We start from the raw sequence: 18,580 nt of genomic DNA on the forward strand, positions 1-18,580 counted from the left end.
CCAATCCAACCCCCCATATCATTTTAATATTATGCAGTTTCACATAAAATATGGCAAGCTTTGAAAAATAAATCTTGGAAACTACATTTGCAATACCATTAAGTTATATTTTCAGGGGACCTGGTGAAGGTGGGGTCTGTTATAAAGGTGGCCGGCTTTATTGTAACGTTTCCCAATCGGCATGGTTGACCTGCCTCCCACAGTTTGCTACTGGTTGACAGGTGTCAGACAAAGTGGGTGGCGTTCCCTATTTTTCGGGAGATCAGAAACGATATTTGCATTGCTCTTGGCCTGACTAGAAGCAACACAGAAGGTGTTGCACCACTAGGAGTGCGTGTCCAGGCTTGGGCTGTGGAGGACCAAAATCAAAATATGGAACGAAGTCACTGGCTTAACTCAATATTTATTTATTTTTTTAAATGGTGCGTGCACTTTATACTCATAGTTACATTTCACACACACTCTTTCCCATCACACATAGTTCAAACGGTCCTGCAAATGTGTTGCATTTGACTGTGAGCTGTATCATTGGCCTGGGCCCACTCATAATCCTTTGACACAACATTTCATGCTCAAGTCTTGTTACGCTATACATCAATGGTGCATGTTGTGGACCAACAAGTTAAACACATTTGAGATTAGCACACAGGTGGCTGGAAGCTCAAGCAGTCTTCAGTCTGTTCATTTAAGTTTGTTGGGTGCTCTTGGATATCGGGGATCAGTTCATGTAGAGAGAAGAGTTCATCCAGGCACTCCAAAATAAGGTGTCCAAACGGGAAGTCACATTAAAAAGCCTTTAATGGTACTGGGCTGGGGTTACATTAAAAAGCCGACATGTTTCGACCTCACCAGGTCTTCATCAGGGCTAGGTTCTTTTAATGTAACTTCCCGTTTGGACACCTTATTTTGGAGTGCCTGGATGAACTCTTCTCTCTACATTTGAGATTATCTCGAAGGGCTGAGTAAAATGACTCAGCTGGCCAGATTTGCCCCCCGGGTAGGGATGCACTGATACACATTTTTTCACTTCCGATCCGATCCCGATATCTAAATTTGGATATCTGCCGATACCGATACTACTCCGATCCTATACCAAAACCACATATATGCATGGGTTTCAACTTGAGGTAGGCCCAAGTAGACTATTTGGTCAGAAAAGGAAGTCAGAAGAACAGTAAACCAATTAACCCTATTCAGACTGGGCTTTTTTGGCATTCCTGGGCCTGGGGGGGGGCTCTTTTGACCCCCCCCTCATAACTCATGAACGGAATACGGTAGGACCACCAAACTTTGGGGAGATGATCTACATATGGACATCTATGAATGACATCATTTTTGTGTCATTATCTGGTATTATGACGTCATTATGACATCATCTGATTATAATGCCCAAAATCTCGCCAAAATGTATTCTCCATCAAATTTAGGTAATGCGCTTAAATTTTAATGATTATATGCTTCAGACCACTTTAATGCTCACAAAGTTGTCTGATGCTAATGGAAATAACAAAAAATATGAAAAAGGAACAATAATGAGACTTAGATCAGTGATTTTCGGTCAGACATACCTGTCAGAAAACCGTTGCCATGGCAACGGCAAAAATGATAAACATAATCTTTTGGTACTAAACTGTAGCCAACAAAATTTTAGGAAAAGTCACCAAGTTTCGTAGTCATAGCTTAAGGTGTTAAGGAATTATACGACACCAAAGTTGGTGCGGGCACTTTTAGCCCCCCCCCAGTCTGGATAGGGTTAATAAGTAAAAAGTAACAAGTACAAAAGTGACAATCTCATCCTGAAAGCTAATATGCAAGTGAAATTAATATTACACCTGGCTCAATGTCAGTATCAATAAAATTCTGATACTTTGGGAAAATTCTGATCCGATCCGATCTCTGAATTATATCTGAACCCGATACCGATACACCGATACCGATATCCCATCCCTACGCCCGGGCCAGAGTCTGACACCCCTGTATTAATGCCTGTCTATTCTTCATTATTATTATTATTCCCACATAATAAGGGTTTTGTGGGAAACTGCCATCTGCGCTCCTCTTACTGTTTAGTCACCAGTACGTATGTATGAGTGTTATAAAAAAGACATCTGCACAATAAAGCAACTCCTGTTTCCAGCATTTTGACCATTTAGCATAATACCCTGATCATAATAGTTGATTAGGGTGCTTTCACCATATCACACGGGCCTGAGGAATTGTTGGACTAAAGCAGGGCTGGGCTCTCCATCTGGCATAGCGGGCATTTCCCGGTGGACCCTGCACCCTCATGGGCTCCTATTTTCAGAAATATACAGTATATTTTTTTAAAAAGTCAGTTCTGCGCACGCTAATTATGAGGGGCCTTCTTTGAGCCCTTTTTCTCCCCCTGACCAGCCCTGAACTAAAACCAGTTATTCCTTTGGACCCAAAAAATGGGGAAATGTGAGACTACAAATATGTGACTATAAATGTGTGACTATAAATGACCATCCATGGAAGAGCTGCAGGCTAGTACCAGAAGTAATCATTTCTCATATCGGTTGATTTGATTGATGTGTGATCCTATGGCTGTGTTAGTAGTACGTTCCATGCATTGCCCGAGGACGCGGATAACAGTGCATATACGCTTTGAAATGACATTGATAAAGTCCCTTTCATGTTGGTCATTTGCAGTATTTTTCCATGGTTTGTTATATAGTCTGAATGTGTGAGTGTTGCTGCTGCTGCCACATGGATGGGGCGATTAAGAGTGGGATTTAGATAGAGACCAGTGCCCCCTGCTGTACGGTGAAGCACTGACACGCAAAGCTCCATTCTTGTATTACTTTCACTCACCACAGTGTATTTTAGGACACACCATTACTGCACATAGAAGCATTATGCTACAACGCCTTAAATAAAACATGTTAGTATAGGGCAGGCACAGAGGCACAGAGAAAGCGTTAAAGGTGCACTGTGTTGGATGGTGGCCAAATTGTATATTTTCATGAATATTTACTAAATAATGTGCTAATATTTACTAGTATGACTAAAGTACAGTAAGTTTCGCAGCTAAAAAAAAAATCTTTAAATGGCGGCCAATGGAGAAGATCCCCCTTTTCACATATGAAAAGTGCAATTTTGAATCTGATGGTGGTAGTAAGTATTCATGAGCATTATCAGTAGCATTAGTGAATGGGCAGCATGAATTCTGGAAGAATTCTAAAAGATATTACTCAGTGTACCTTCAAAACAAACATGCAAATACCCCAACCATCTCTTTTTTTTTAAAGATTTTTTTTGGTCTCTTTACGACTTTATTTGATAGGACAGTATGAGAGGTAGACAGGAAGTGAATGGGGAGAGAGACGGGGAGGGGTCGGCAAATGACCCGGGCCGGGAATCGGACTGACGAGTGTCCTACCAGTTGGCTGACGAGTGCCCTACCAGTTGGCCACCTAACCTTCTCATCTGCTGAACGGAGCCCTACAGTATAAATCCCCCCAGGTTCCCATAATCCTTCAGGTTCTTATCAGCAGGAAGTGAGGAGCTGTAGGAGGGTTTTCCTCAGTGCATTATTTCCCACTTATCAACATTAGCCACTAATTAGGCCTACTCAATAGACACACTCTGCTATATACGCTGCAGAGACTACAGACTGACTTTGCCATGGGAATTACTCTGCTTGCAACCTCACTTGAACCTGCATCTCACATTTGCATTGCTGCCTTAATGTTTTGGATTTGCATGGTAATGGATGAATTATGCTTCCAATTGGTCATAAAAGGACAGCAATGGCTTCAATGCCCATTGTTTCTGATGTTAAAAAGATCAATGCATTGTGCAAAAGATTATGAGACAAATTTGGCATGTCACCATTTAACTATGAATACCATGAACACAACTATGAATTCCAGAACACTGTTAGTAGGTGTGGAATTTGACCAGAGGCAGTTTCACTGTCAACAGGTATGATGGATGAAGAGCACACACACACACACACACACACACACACACACACACACACACACACACACACACACACACACACACACACACACACACACACACACACACACACACACACACACACACACACACACACACACACACACACACACACACACACTCTCTCTCTCTTTTAGTTAGTCCTTCATTTATTCTACCATAAAGTATACTACTCGTCATCTGACTCTGGCGTCCACTCCTAGGCCTACTACTACAGTAGTACCAGAGATTCTTTAAGTATATGGAGATATGCCATTGTAATAGGTTGCTATGGGCACCTAACATGACCAGGTTCCGGTCTGCCTAAAGGGCCGTGTCATAATACTCCTAGCATTGAATAGAACAGTCCTTAGGTCTGCCTAAAGGGGGCAATAATAGAACCAGGAAACAATGGGTCAATGGAACCTCTCTCTCTCTACTCTCTCTGGTAGTACCACTTGCTAATAAAGAAGACAGTGTGTGAGAGATAGCACATATTTGAATGGCCTTGGCCACTTTATTTATTCATTCATTACTTTTACAGTCACAGTCAAATTTGGTCAGATAGCCTAGCCTACCACACAACACAGAGATCAAGGGCAGGCCTAGCATACCGTAGAAGGTTACTCTGCCGTACAATGTTCAGCAGTTCAGCAGGGACCATGCACAATAGACATTGTTTACAGAAGAAAAAAAGATGGCTCGTGCCAGATTATAGCTATATAGCTAATTTCCATCTGCAGCAAAGACAAAGTGCAGTAACTACATTTTGTCAAAATTGAGTTGAGACTGAAAATCCTCATCATAACTCTTCTTTTAACTTATTTTATTATATAGCCTAATATCGCTTTCTAGAAAGCCATCCCTACTGCTGTATCTGCAATGTGTTTGGCCGGCCAGTATTAAAACGTTGAAGGCATTTTTCTCATTTTGTTTCAATGTTGGCGTAGTTATTGCCCTTTGCCTTTGTACGGCACTACTGTCTACTGTTAAAACAGTTATAAGTTCCTGCTATGTTTATTTCCTCTCAAACCACCTTGATGACACACAAGCTTTAAAATATATGACTGAAATGTAAAGTCGAGTTTTAGAGTGGACAGTCTGCACACTGACGTTTCGTTGTGTCTTTTTATTCCATGGCAGAACTACGTTTCAACCACTGATGTCTCCGTCAGATTCTTTACAAACACGGGCTGACTACGGCAGTGGTCCCCTAATGGCGGCCCGCGGGCCAGATACGCCCCGGACACAGCAAACATTTGGCCCGCCATGAGGTTGGAGCAAATGAAAACATGTGTGTGCTATCTGTAGCCATACAGTCAGGCGATTAGTTTGGCCTAATTTGCACAATATAATTTGGCCCTTGGGGAAAAAATAACTGGAGACCACTAGACAGTGACTAGGAGTGGGAGCGTACCTATGTTCCCTGGGTCCTATGTTCCTCGGGTCCTATGTTCCCTGAGTCCTATGTTCCCTGAGTCCTATGTTCCCTGGGTCCTATGTTCCCTGGGTCCTATGTTCCCCGGGTCCCATGTTCCCCTGTCTTTGTATGAGACCGGGGAACATAGGATCTTTTTTCTGAAAAAGGATTCTATGTTCCCCGCATTGTGTTTCCGAGTTTTTAAATTTGCCCTTCCCAAAACCATCCCTAAACCTAACCTGTTACAGTTTTTCTCGATTGCCTCCACACAAGTTCTGGAACTTCACACACAATTCTCGGAACATCTCACCCATTTCCCAACTCCCCTAACCAATGTCACTGAACACTAAACACAATTCCTACTTAACACTCAAATTCCAGTTTTAAAACACACTCTTTTCACACCATTACACACAATTCTCTGGATTACACTCAATTTTCATAAAGAAAAACACTGGGTTTCTCATGGAACACACTGTCATTCACAACACTACAATCAACTGCAACTATGTTCACTTCCTCATCACATGGGCAAACTCTCTTCATACCGGTTTACAATCTGAAATCATCACCCCATAAGGACACACATTGCATGTCATATTGATGAAAAATGAGTGGATGCAAGGAGAAAACCCATTTGTTTAGTTTTTGAACTCAAAAATATGTTATACAAGACATAACTTTCATGTGGTTACCCAATATTTTACAATACATTAGTGCAATTTTTAAATATTTTTCAAAATATATACACGTCTGTGTACTCCGAGTCTAAAAACAATATTTCAGTATTTTACTACAGAAAAATACCCTCTTTAGTAAGTAGAACACTCAAGAAAATAAGTTTCTACTGTGTTTCAAGTTGAGTATAGAGTTTTTTTTTCATAGCAATAGGCTATACAGTAATGCAATGGGTTTTTTGTACTGCCAAATAGGCAGTGGGGTTTATCTTTGTGTTATTTTTGTGAAAAAGACATAAAAATCTTTCTGTTTCTGTTTGTGTGGTCACAGTATCCATGCAATCCAGAACAAAAAAAGCCCAAGTTACTGGGAGAAATTAGTTTTACCCTGTGCCCAACAGTGTTTTAATGGGTCTGCAAATGTGTATTGTAGTGACTGTCTGTGTGTGTCATTTGACGACAAAATGAGGTTTTTAGAAGAGAGTACATTGTTTTGAGACAAGACGTGCATTTTTCAGAGGTAGTGAAGAGTTTGGCCCGTTGTGTATGAGGTTTGGAGATTTGTGTGTAGAGTTTTGAGAATTCGAAGACCGATTCCGAAAATTGTGTGTAGGCAATCGAGAAAAACTGTAGTAATGCAATGTTTCTGAGTTGTGCATTTGTGCCCTGACCAAAATGATCCCTAAACCTAACCTGTCACAGGTGCAACAACAATTTGCGCTTTGCCATGCAGCAGCAGTCTACTTGGAAGTAGCGGGGAACACAGATCCCTTTTTTGAAAAGGGTCCCAAGTTCCCCGGTTGTGGGGAACATAGGACCCGGGGAGCATAGGGATGACCCCCTAGCATAGGTGTAGCCATGGGTGGGCCTGGGTGGGCCTGGGCCCGCCCACTTGACATCCAGGCCTGCCCCATTCACACTCGACAGTAAACTGTTGCCTCATTGAACTATAATGAATGGCATAGCACTGAGCGATAATGAATAATTTTGTCAAAATTCTGGTTCATCTTCTGTGATTTCTATGATTTCAATGTCAAAGTATTATTTTTCAGCGCAGTACCTGCATGCTTTCGGATTGGTCCCGTCCAATTTTTTCTGGGCCCACCTGTTTTATTATTTCTGCCTACGCCCCTGCAGTAGTGACCAGAAGTGGAATTTATAGTGTCTCTAGTCAGTTCGTGTTTGTAGTGAGTCGGAGGGAAGACCTCAATGGTCGAAACTTAGTTCTACCATGAAATAAAAGACACAAAAAAGGATTTCAAGACTTCTCACTCTAAAACTCCAATCAGCCTTTTGCCCGGCACCTTAAACTGGGATGCACAAAATCTTCCTTCTCAAACTAAAATAAAATAAAATAAATAAATCAACAAAAATCCAAATTATATGACATAGCAATTAGGCACTACATAGGCACCAAAGCACCACACCACACCAGGCTTGTACAAAATTCTAGGTTGAGTGAATTGAAATTCAAATGAATGCCATAATACGAACACTAGGTGGTGTCATTACCTTGAATTTCTTTGAATTTAATCTACACCACCCATTGAGAGTACATAGAACACCATCACCCGGTGTTCATATTATGGCATTACTGTTAATTTCAATTCATTCAATTCGGAAATTTCGTACAAGTCTGCACCACACCACCACCACCACCAACACCACACCACAACATCATCATCACAAGGACACGATGGGCCTGGTCCTAGGTCTGTTGAAGGCCCGTCCCGGCGAACACCCACCCCGACCCCGAGAGCGGTGCAGCACCTCGGCCCTGGCCTGGGCCGCCCGGTCCCCCGCGGTCGGCCCCTTCCGTCAGATGGTGTGGTGCAGGTAGAGGGGCAGGGGCGTGGGCGCGTTGCAGTGGTCGTAGAAGATCTGCAGCGTGCTGTCCACCTCCATGTGCAGCTTCAGGTGGTTCTCCAGGTCGGTGACCGTGTACTCCATGACGGAGTTGCCCTCCTTGGAGTTCTTGGCCAGCGCGGCGTGCGAGGGGAAGAGGGCGCGCACGTCGTGCGGCGCGTTGCGATCGTAGTCGGTGCAGCAGTAGGCGGACCAGATGTCCTCGGGGATGGCCACGCGGTCCTGGTTGTTGCGGCGGATGGTGTTGCCCCGGGTGATCACCCCGGTGACGATGAAGGCGGTGCCGCGGCAGTAGTTGTTGAGGCGGATGCGGATGCGCTCTTCGTACTCGCGCCACGGGCCGATGTTGAACTCGCGGATCTCCGGCACCACGTTGGTGAGGGTGTAGGTGGCAGCGCGGTCGTGGGGGTGCGACTGGTGCTGGTCCGGGTTCAGGTGGCCACGCTCGTACAGGACCACGTCCGAGTAGTCGTCCAGAACCGCCTGGCTGTCCTCGAACTTCATATGCAGGTAGCCGGTCGGGAAGGGCATCATGTTGCCATTGCCGTCCGTCTCTGCAAGCTGGAAGACAAGGGACAGATAGACATTTGAAGAGTTCATTTGCAAAAACAGTCTATCCACCATTTTTGAGTTTTGCATTTTATTTTAGTAAATGACTGTTCAGAGGTCCTATAGTATCACCTATATGTGAATTCTTGCCATTCAAATATTTTGAGAACATACTTCTTCAACCTATATAAAATGCATTTTGCAATGCAATGCAATGGAATGCAATACAGAAATGTCAATTTCCCAACGTTCTACAAAATGGAGATACACAGTTTTGCAAATAAACTCTTCATTCATCTTTAGAATAGGGATCCTATATATATATAAGTCACTAACGCATGCCTAATTAGTGTCTGTAGTGGCTTATTAGACATGTACTGCTCCACAAAGGCAAAGGCAGAGATTCTTTAAGTATATAGAGATATGCCAACATAATAGGTTTCTATGGGCACCTAACGTGACCAGGTTCCGGTCTGCCTAAAGGGGTGTGAAATAATGCTCCTACATTGAATAGAACAGTCTTTAGGTCTGCCTAAAGGGGGATTTCTCCCCCTCCCCCTTGCAATAGCAGAACCCGGAAACAATGGGCCAATGGAACCTCTCTCTCATCTACTCTCTCTGGCAAAGTGGAGCAAATGCCCTGGAGTCGTCCAATCAGCGCCTGAAAAGAAACCAGAGAATGCAGAGCCACCGCAGGGCCGTGACACCAGTGGTGTAGTCTCCTTTTTTGTAGTGGGTATACTGTATACTTGAGCATTTTTTGAAGTGGGTATACTGTATATATTTGTGCTATTCAAAACAATGGATCAATCAATTTTCAGTGGGTATACTGAAATCCCTGAAATGTATAAGTGGGTATACTCCGTATACCCGCGTTCTACGTAGACTACACCACTGCGTGACACTATTCAGTGAAGAAACTGCATTCAGAATTCTGCGCCTTCTGTTTCTTAAAGGGACACTGTGTGAGATTTTTAGTTATTTATTTCCAGAATTCATACTGCCCATTCACTAATGTTACCTTTTTCATGCATACTGACCACCACCATCAAATTCTAAGTATTTATTATAACTGGAAAAATTGCAGTGTTCATACATGAAAAGTGGGATCTTCTCCATGGTCCGCCATTTTGAATTTCCAAAAATAGCCATTTTTAGCTGCAAAAATGACTGTACTTGGATCTTACTTGAAAATATTAGTTTATTACTTAGTAAACTTTCATGTAAAGATCAAATTTGGCAACAGACAGCCTAGTTTCAATGAGCAGCATAGTTGCAGTACCTTTTTTGACCATTTCCTGCACAGTGTACCTTTAAAGTTTTTTTTTTTTTTTTGGGGGGGGGGCTCTTTGGGCTTCATTATCATAGGACAGTGGGAGAGTAGACAGAAATGACTGGGAGAGGGAGATGGGGCAAGGTTGGGAAATGAACCCGGCCGAACTCGAACCGGACACAATTCAGTGAAGAAATTAAGTTAATAAAGCTTTTTAGGATCTGTTATTGTGACGTGCTACCGTGCTAACGTGCACAACATGAAACATGGAGGTTTTCTATGCAGATAAAAGATAGGCACAAGAGCCTACATAAAAGGCACAAGAGGACTAGATGTTCCTGATATTGTGTTCATTTTTAGCTATATAGAAAATAAATTGTAACTACATTTTTGTGATTTTTTTGTGCTGGATTAAATCCCGGACGAGCCCCCAATTATGATACAACCCCTGGCTCAAAAGGTGCAACAATCTAGCCTAATTATCATCGACCTTCAAATATCTTCGTTGCGTCACTAGGAGGGAACAGCCTGGCTAGCAACAATCCACGCCCAGACGTTTTTGGATATTTATTACATAAAGAGAATAAAGGATAACGTACGGTAGGTGATACAGAGATACACCAGCGGCGACGCGATTCAAGCCACAGAGTGTAGCAGCAAGCGATACGAGCGATTGAGGAGACAAGAGTATGTCCGTACAGGCAGAAGGCAAAGCATTCAAGCATTCCCATTGGCTGTGGTCACTGACCTCTATACAGTCATTGGCTGTCGTGGCTTGTCGCCGAACCGCGTCATAGAAAGTTGAAAAGATTTCAACTTCAAATTGTCGCGCTCGTCGCGCAAATCGCTCTAGTCTCCAGAATCGCTTTTGTCTCTCGACTCAATACAAAGTCAATTACTTCCGTCGCTCAACTCGCTCAGATCGCCGCTGGTGTATCTCTGCGGTAAGTCAGTAGTCGTGTAGATGTATGCAAAAGATGCCTAGGGGTGACGAAACAAAACCAAACCGCCAAATGGGGTAAAGGGGACCCCCCCCATGCAAGTGTGTCGGGAGGTTATAGTCAGGCTCATCAATGAGCCAACCCGACATAGCTGGCAATAGGCGGGGGTGTCACAAATTACACTTTGATTGTGTAACGAGTTACGCCAGTGTAGGCCTATTTAAACAGGGAAAACATAGAAGACCATGGTCACTTCTAATTTCAGTCGTGTTTGATACTCAATGCCATTCTGAAGGAGCTGAATGCTAAGTCAAAAAAGATAACGTGTCAGACGCACACGCAAATGCACACACACACTTTTTTTTTTGCTAGACTCTGTGATGATATACACTTACCATTGAAGTGTGTTGAAAGAGAGAGAGAGAGAGAGAGAGAGAGAGAGAGAGAGAATGAGAGAGCCCTCATTTGAATGGCCACAGCTAGTGCATTTATTCATTCATTGCTTTTACAGTCACAGTCAAATTTTGGTCAGATAGTCTACCACATGGCATGGAGATTAAGGACAAGTGAGCCTAGTAAGCGACTGTGTAGTAGTAGCAGGCAGACAGACACATTCACAAACTCATATTACATTTATTGGAAGCCTACATCAAGTTTTAACCCTCCTATTATCCTCGGACCCCAGCCACTTAAATGTCTACAAAATCAGTAGAAGCAATACGTTTTGCACCAGTTTATGAGTCAGATATTTACTGTTGCTCTGTCTGGGAAATAAAGCCCTTTAGATAAGTCCTAGCACCCCCACACACAGCCCACACACCAAAAAAACTAATACATGACTAGAAGAAAATCTGCAACAACTGCCCAAAAGTTGCCTTGAATTGGTTTTGGCCCTTGTCCACATCATACATATTGTTAGTTATCAGAGCCCTAAATAAAGTGAAATGTTCTGTTCTAAATAACTCATGGTCATGTATTATACATAATCTAGACAGATTGGAACATGTTTTAGCAAAATATGGATGTTCCATTTATGTTTAATAGACTTAAAATAATTTGGGGTCAAATTGACCCCAAGGAACACAGATGTAACCAAAATGTGTACAGCACTTAGGGAAAACATTTTTGTGGAAATTTCACTTTTTTCACATTGACCCCATATATTTAGGAAAAGTCATCAAAGATGAAGCAAAAGAATTATGTACTTCATGTATTTTTCAGACGTTAAACATTGAATGGGGTCAAATAGACCCCAAGGATAACAGGAGGTATTAAAATAAAATATAGGACAATTATCGATTTCAAAATTCTTTGGAAAATGAATTGTATGGACAGAACACCACGCCACACCAGACCACATCCCCAATAGCCTCATCCCCACCAGGACACAAGTGTGCCCTACACAAAGGCAAACTGCAGTAACTAAGCCAACACTGACACTGAGAAAAATGCCTTCAAAGACACAGTATTAGGTTGGATTATTGTAGCTACTGACAATTTGGCATAGCACTATCTCTAAAAAGGTTCACATTTTACCATAAGGCTTTGTCACAAGACGAATGAAGTGTAATGAAGACCATTTTCAGTCTAAACTAAATTTTGGCAAAAAGGTATGTTGTTACTTAGTGGTGTGGATCGGCACTGCCCTCACAATCCGATTCGATCGCGATTCAGGGGGTTTCGATTCGATCCGATCCGATCCGATCCGATTCAATTCTACAATGCATTGCAATGAATTACATTTCTACTGAAAGCAAAGCAAATGTTTAATCAGTCATGATGAGGCAATACAAGTAGTCAGATACTGAGCAACAATTTATTGGCTGTTTTCTGTATAAATCTGTATCAGTCTTGCAATGTTTTGAAGTGCTTTTATTTTATTTAACATTCATTTGGTCCCGAAATATCCATGGAAGTAATTGAAACTTTAAAAAATCGCCGGATCGATTCTGGAACTTGCCGGATCGATTCTGGATCGTCCATGCCCCGCATTGGATTGCATCGCCGAATCGATCATTGTTGACACCACTATTGTCACTGCACTTTGCCTTTGTAGGGCAGATTAGTGTGTACAATTGTTGGAGGCCTGTCCTGGGAAGCAGCGACCCCAACGCAGTCTCACCCCAAGTAGTCAATTTCTGACTACCTTAGACCAGACTGCAATTTTTGACGTCTTGGGTATTCCTTCCACGTCACATTTTGACTATGTGGCCTAACCCTAAACCTATTCCTAAACCTAACCTCAATGACGTTATGCTGCCACAAGGGGGCGCCTTTGAGGACATAGTCAAAATGTGACGTGGAAGGAATACCCAAGACGTCAAAAATTGCAGTCTGGTCAAAGGTACTCAGATATTGACTACTTGGGGTGAGACTGTGTAGGCGACCCCTGCAACAGGCTTGACCCTAACCCTGGTCATATGGTCTGATGGTGTTAGATCAGGCAGAAGTACATAAGTATGAGGTGCTCCCTAGGCCAGGGGAGTAAAGTATACCCCCCCAGCCCCTGAGAGGCAGGGGCAGCCATACGAGGCGGGGGACCCACATGGGCCCTTGACTTGACGAAATGGGCCCCCTCCACTTGATATTAGGCCCTCTTTTTTATTTCGGGGGGCCATTCTTGGTAGCTTGCAGGTGGGCCTGAAGTACTTGTGTTACGCCAGTGTCCTAGGCAGTATATCAGAAATAGGCCTCACCTCATCACTAAAAGTTTATACATACACTAGTTTACCTTGCACATGCACTTTGCAGAAGCATTTTTATTTGCATGTGCAAGACAACATATTGCAGCCTATGTAGGCCAATAAAATGACTGTATGCATAAACGTTTAGTGATGTCTTATATTGCCTGTGGGGCACCCAATACTTATGTATTGCTCAGGCTTAAGAACTACTTAAAGGAACAGTCCACCCTTTTTGGATTTTCACAAATTTGCAGCATTTCCAAGTGTTATTCATGAATGCGCGTGATTCATTTTCTTCTCAGTGCTTTCAGTACCGGTACTTAGATTTGTTGTTATCAGAATTATTAGCGTAGTTTAGCATAATCCCTGGAAGTAAATGGGAGCATTAGCATCAAGCCAAAAGTGATCAGTGACAGTGGTCGTAGGAGATATGGAGGATACTGGTGTCAGATGGCGTTATATTAGATACAGTGGTAACACTTTATATTAATGTCTGCTTATAAAGCATTAATAACACTTAGTAAATAATGAATTATGAAGAAAGCATTAACACATGTTTATAAATGACTTGTAAATGTTTGTAAATGTTATGTTAATATTTTATATCAATCAAACATTTACAAATTGTTTTTAAATGACTAATAATACTCTGTTAACATATTTGTGATATTGTGAACATATTATTTGTAGATATTTGATAAAATATGAACAAAATGTAGATATTAATAATAAAGAAATGTGTTATTGTTTTGTTCATCATTAGTTAATTGATCTCTTTGAAGTCTTGACAAGCAGACATTAATATAAAGTGTTACCGATACAGTAGATATTTTGAAGCTCTTTTTCATGATGGTTAAACGCTGGGACATAAAAGGCACAGATTTCGAAGAATGGGTGCGATGCAGTGGTCGTGGAAGATCTGGAGGATGCAGGTGTCCGATGGAGCTATATTTTATTGCCTAGGGGACACCTCGTACTAAAGGACTACTCAGGCCAACGCAGCCATGGTTACTGGAATCAGATGGTGTGGTGCAGGTAGAGGGGCAGAGGGGAGGGTGCGACGCAATGGTCATAGAGAATCTGCAGGGTACTGTTGGACTTGATGTGGTTCTTCAGGGGTGCAGGTATAGGGGCAGAACGGTTCCCCACCCCTGCTTTAGATGGTGCGGTGCTGGCAGACGGGCCATGGTCACTGGAATCAGATGGTGCGGTGCAGGTAGAGGGGCCATGGTCACTGTAATCAGATGGTGCGGTGCAGGTAGAGGGGCCATGGTCACTGGAATCAGATGGTGCGGTGCAGGTGGAGGGGCCATGGTCACTGGAATCAGATGGTGAGGTACAGGTTGAGGGGCCATGGTCACTGTAATCAGATGGTGAGGTACAGGTTGAGGGGCCATGGTCACTGTAATCAGATGGTGCGGTGCAGGTAGAGGGGCAGAGGGGAGGGCGCGACGCAGTGGTCGTAGAAGATCTGGAGGGTGGTGTCCGCTTCAATCTGGTTCTTCAGGGGTGCAGGTAGAGGGGCAGAGGGGAGGGCGCGACGCAGTGGTCGTAGAAGATCTGCAGGGTGGCGTCCGCTTCAATATGGTTCTTCAGGGGTGCAGATAGAGTGGCAGAGGGGAGGGCGCAATGCAGTGGTCGTAGAAGATCTGCAGGGTGGCGTCCGCTTCGATGTGGTTCTTCAGGTGGTTCTCCAGGAAGGGTGTCGGGTACTCCATCACCAGCCCGCTCTCCTTGGAGTTCTTGGCCAGCGCGGCGAACGACGGGAAGAATACGCGGACGGGGTTCGGCGAGTTGCGGTCGTACTCAGTGCAGCAGTAGGCCGACCAGATCTCCTCGGGGATGGCCACGCGGTCCTGGTTGTCGCGGCGAATCGTGTTGCCCCGGGTGATCACCCCGGTGACGATGTATGCCGTGCCGCGGCAGAAGTTGTTGAGGCGTAGGCGGATGCGCTCTTCGTACTCGCGCCACGGGCCGATGTTGAACTCGCGGATCTCCGGCACCACGTTGGTGAGGGTGTAGGTGGCGGCGCGGTCGTGGGGGTGGGACTGATGCTGGTCGGGGTTCAGGTGGCCGCGTTCGTAAAGAACCACGTTGTCGTAATCGTCTAGGACAGCCTGGCCGTCTTCGAACTTGTTGTGTATGTACCCGGTCGGGAAGGGCATCATGTTCCCATTGCCGGTGGTCTCTGCAAGCTAAACGGGCAGATTGAGACCAATTGGTAGGCTACAGTACTGTACATACATGCATATAATAATAATAATAATAATAATAATAATGATGATTTTTATTTTGAGCACCTTTCAAAATACCCAAGGACACTTTACAATCAGAACAAATACATAACAGTAGGGAAAGTATAACAAAGCTTCAGTGAATTAACAATAGAAGAGTAATTAAAATGCAAAAATAACATAGAAATAAAAGTACAATAAAAAGAAATGTTTCAAAATAAGAAAAAGAAGTAGAATGCATTTGAAAATGGAATAAAAATGAGGGAAAAGAATAACAATATGTAAAATAAAACATAAACTGATAATTAAAATAAAGTCGAAGTGCCTGTCAGTGAAGTTGAAAAGCAGAAGGGAAAAGGTGTACTACAGAAGCCTATAGTGGAACAATTGAAGGGGCAGGGCAAAACACTGATAGGTACAGTAAGGCAAAATAGAGCTTGAAAGTGACGTCCTTTCCCCCGATTTCATGGGACCTCAACTGCGTTTTTAGCCGAAAATCGTAGCATGTAATCCAATGGCGGTATTAAAATGATATTTCGATCCCCTTCGAGTTGTGCCACGAGCTCCACATACAGTACGTTGTTTCTGATATTTTTGTTTTATTTTTCGTACAAACCCCCAAACTTTTTAGAAAGCTGTGTTTCTTCACCTTTTTCATGCAGACAGCCTCGGAAAAAACCTTGATACTTCTGCATTAATAATCTTTATCTAGCCTCTTAAACAGCATATTTGTAGCCCAGCACATATAATGACTGAGATCAGAAGATTTACTCGCTACCATGTTGTTAGATGGTCATCTTAGGTCCCGTGAAATGTGGAACTAAGGGGGGGACTTTCAAGCTCTATAGAGCACCCTCACACCACCAATATTCCTGTACCTTGCCTATAGCTCCGCCCCTGGCTACACTTGGGACTGCCAGGGGATTTAGTTCAGTGCCATATATCCCAAAAGACCTTTTTTCTGTCCAATTCAGCCAGCCAATCATAATTCAGCCTGCCCTGCCTATAGCTCCGCCCCTGGCTACACTTGGGACTGCCAGTGGATTCAATTCAGTGCCATATATCCCAATAGACCTTTTTTTTACCTGTCCAATTCAGTCAGCCAATCACCTGGCTGGATTGCACAGGTAACGCCAAGTCATTTGGAATATGTGGAATTAGATTGCAACTAACGAATCCATTTTGCCCGTCACTGCAGACTGCAAGTTGGGGGCAAGTTGGGGGCTGGGGGGGTCAAGCACTGGTGTCACTTTTACCTCTTATTGCACTTTACTTGAAAACCTGCTGCTACTAAGTATTGTACCCCAAACACAATTTCATTGCCTTTTTGACAATGACAATGAAATCTTGAATCTTGAATCTTGATCTGAAAAGTTATTCCCGTTCCTCTGGTGCTGTCCTGTGCCCTCTGGCTGGGCAGGCCTGGACTGGGGGAGAAATAGGGCCCGGGCACTTATGGCTTAAAGTGATACTGTCTCATGTTTGGAAATTAGCTTATTTTACACCTCCCCTTGAGTTAAATAATAGGGTTTTACCGTTCTTCTGTACTTTCAACCGTTCTCTGGGTATGGCCGTGCAAATTTGACCTCCAAGCTAGCAGTTAACATTGAGTCCTATGACACCAGCTGGCGGCTAACTGGTCTCATGGGACTCAATGTTAACGGCTAGCTTGGAGGTAAAATTTGCACTGCCATACCCAGAGAACGGTTGAATGTAAAGGATAAACCGGTAAAACCTTGTTGTTAAACTCCAGGGGAGGTGTGAAATAAGCTTATTTACAAAAATGGGACAGTATCACTTTAAAGGGGGCCCTCATAATTAGCGGCGCAGGATTGACTCATGCCCACTATGCCAGATGGCCAGTCCAGCCCTGCCCTCTTTGGTAACCCCGCCCTCCTCCACTGTCACGTGACACAGAGCTGCCTGCCTTGAAACCGAGATAATGACTTGACTTTTAATGACTGTGTTTTTGCATTTCAACTGAATAAAATCTTCAGTCATTGATGACATTGAGCCGTTCGCCCAGTGTGGCCAGATGTACAATAATTATATCGTATTTGGAGCATAATTTTGTCCATTTAGTCCTCTGTATGATAAAAAAAACATGATGTACGATGGGCAACACTGCGTTCGCGTCATGCTGGAGGCAGGAGAAAAGGAGGAACTGGAGGGACTTAAGAGCAGCTGAAGATTTTATCTCGTGAAGATATTGCAAATAATGTGGGGTGAGGCCTAATGCAACACAGTAAATGCTACTTAGAAAATCACAATAACTATAGTAGTGTTTGATCCTCTGGAGAATGTATTTTGGACCTATTCCCAATAGAATGTAATTAACATCGCAAAATTTAATGTGAAACTACCAAAATAAGATGGCACATGTTAAACACATACACAGGATGGAAGCCATGTCATTCCTCCATCCAGCTGTTGTCAAATACACAGTCAAATGTAAGGGTTTTTTAATCCATAAAAACATAACCAAAAGGCAGTTAGGCCCAGTATACAGTTCAGAGAAGGTGATCTTATCTCTAATGCTACTAGTGTTGACTCAACACTGAAACTTCTCTTGCCAGTGCACCTCCCTCTCACTCAGTCACCTGCGTGAAGCTGGCCCCCCCTCAGACCCAAAATGCTGAAAAACACGTCACAGGTCACAAAAATGTATTAAAAGTATGAGTATTTGAGTATTTAAATTACTCAAAAGCTTTAATAGCACAAACGAAAAATGTTGCTGCGCTATCCGGCACAAACATAGCACATACATACAATCTGCAGTGTTATTTCAGCATTTTGGGTCTGAGGGGGGGCCCAGCTTTACGCAGTGCCTGGGGCACCAACTACTATGCTTAAACCTTAGCAGCGGCCCTGCTGTCCCTCATCTCAGGTACACTGTTGTGAATAATACTATGACAATGACAAGTGGCCCTGTTCTAGATGAGAAGTGTGTGTGTGTGTGTGTGTGTGTGT

General features: G+C 43.3%; 2 protein-coding genes across 2 annotated transcripts in view; both read right to left on the reverse strand.

Moving 5' to 3' along the window:
- Positions 1-7,881: 7,881 nt before the first annotated feature.
- LOC134453317 (uncharacterized) lies at positions 7,882-14,449 on the reverse strand. Its single transcript, XM_063204195.1, has 2 exons — positions 14,354-14,449; positions 7,882-8,490 (listed from the first exon to the last, which is right to left on the reverse strand). Exons 1-2 carry the CDS (start codon positions 14,447-14,449, stop codon positions 7,882-7,884), a joined length of 705 nt encoding a protein of 234 aa, XP_063060265.1.
- Positions 14,450-14,968: 519 nt separating this feature from the next.
- LOC134453318 (uncharacterized) overlaps positions 14,969-18,580 on the reverse strand; it is a 5,499-nt gene continuing 1,887 nt past the window's right edge. The window contains exon 2 of the mRNA XM_063204196.1: positions 14,969-15,571. Coding sequence (XP_063060266.1) covers positions 14,969-15,571 — 603 coding nt within the window. The remainder of the gene's footprint in view (positions 15,572-18,580) is intronic.

Source organism: Engraulis encrasicolus, chromosome 7, assembly GCF_034702125.1.
Source record: "Engraulis encrasicolus isolate BLACKSEA-1 chromosome 7, IST_EnEncr_1.0, whole genome shotgun sequence".
Lineage (NCBI taxonomy): Eukaryota > Metazoa > Chordata > Actinopteri > Clupeiformes > Engraulidae > Engraulis > Engraulis encrasicolus.

Excerpts from the sequence above, each read along its gene's own strand:
- LOC134453317 (XM_063204195.1), bottom strand. The coding sequence starts at position 14,449 with ATGACCATTGCGTCGCACCCTCCCCTCTGCCCCTCTACCTGCACCACA. Across the intron at positions 8,491-14,353 it reads TTGGCCTGAGTAGTCCTTTA|CTTGCAGAGACGGACGGCAA; the intron begins GTACGAGGTGTC and ends CTTGTCTTCCAG.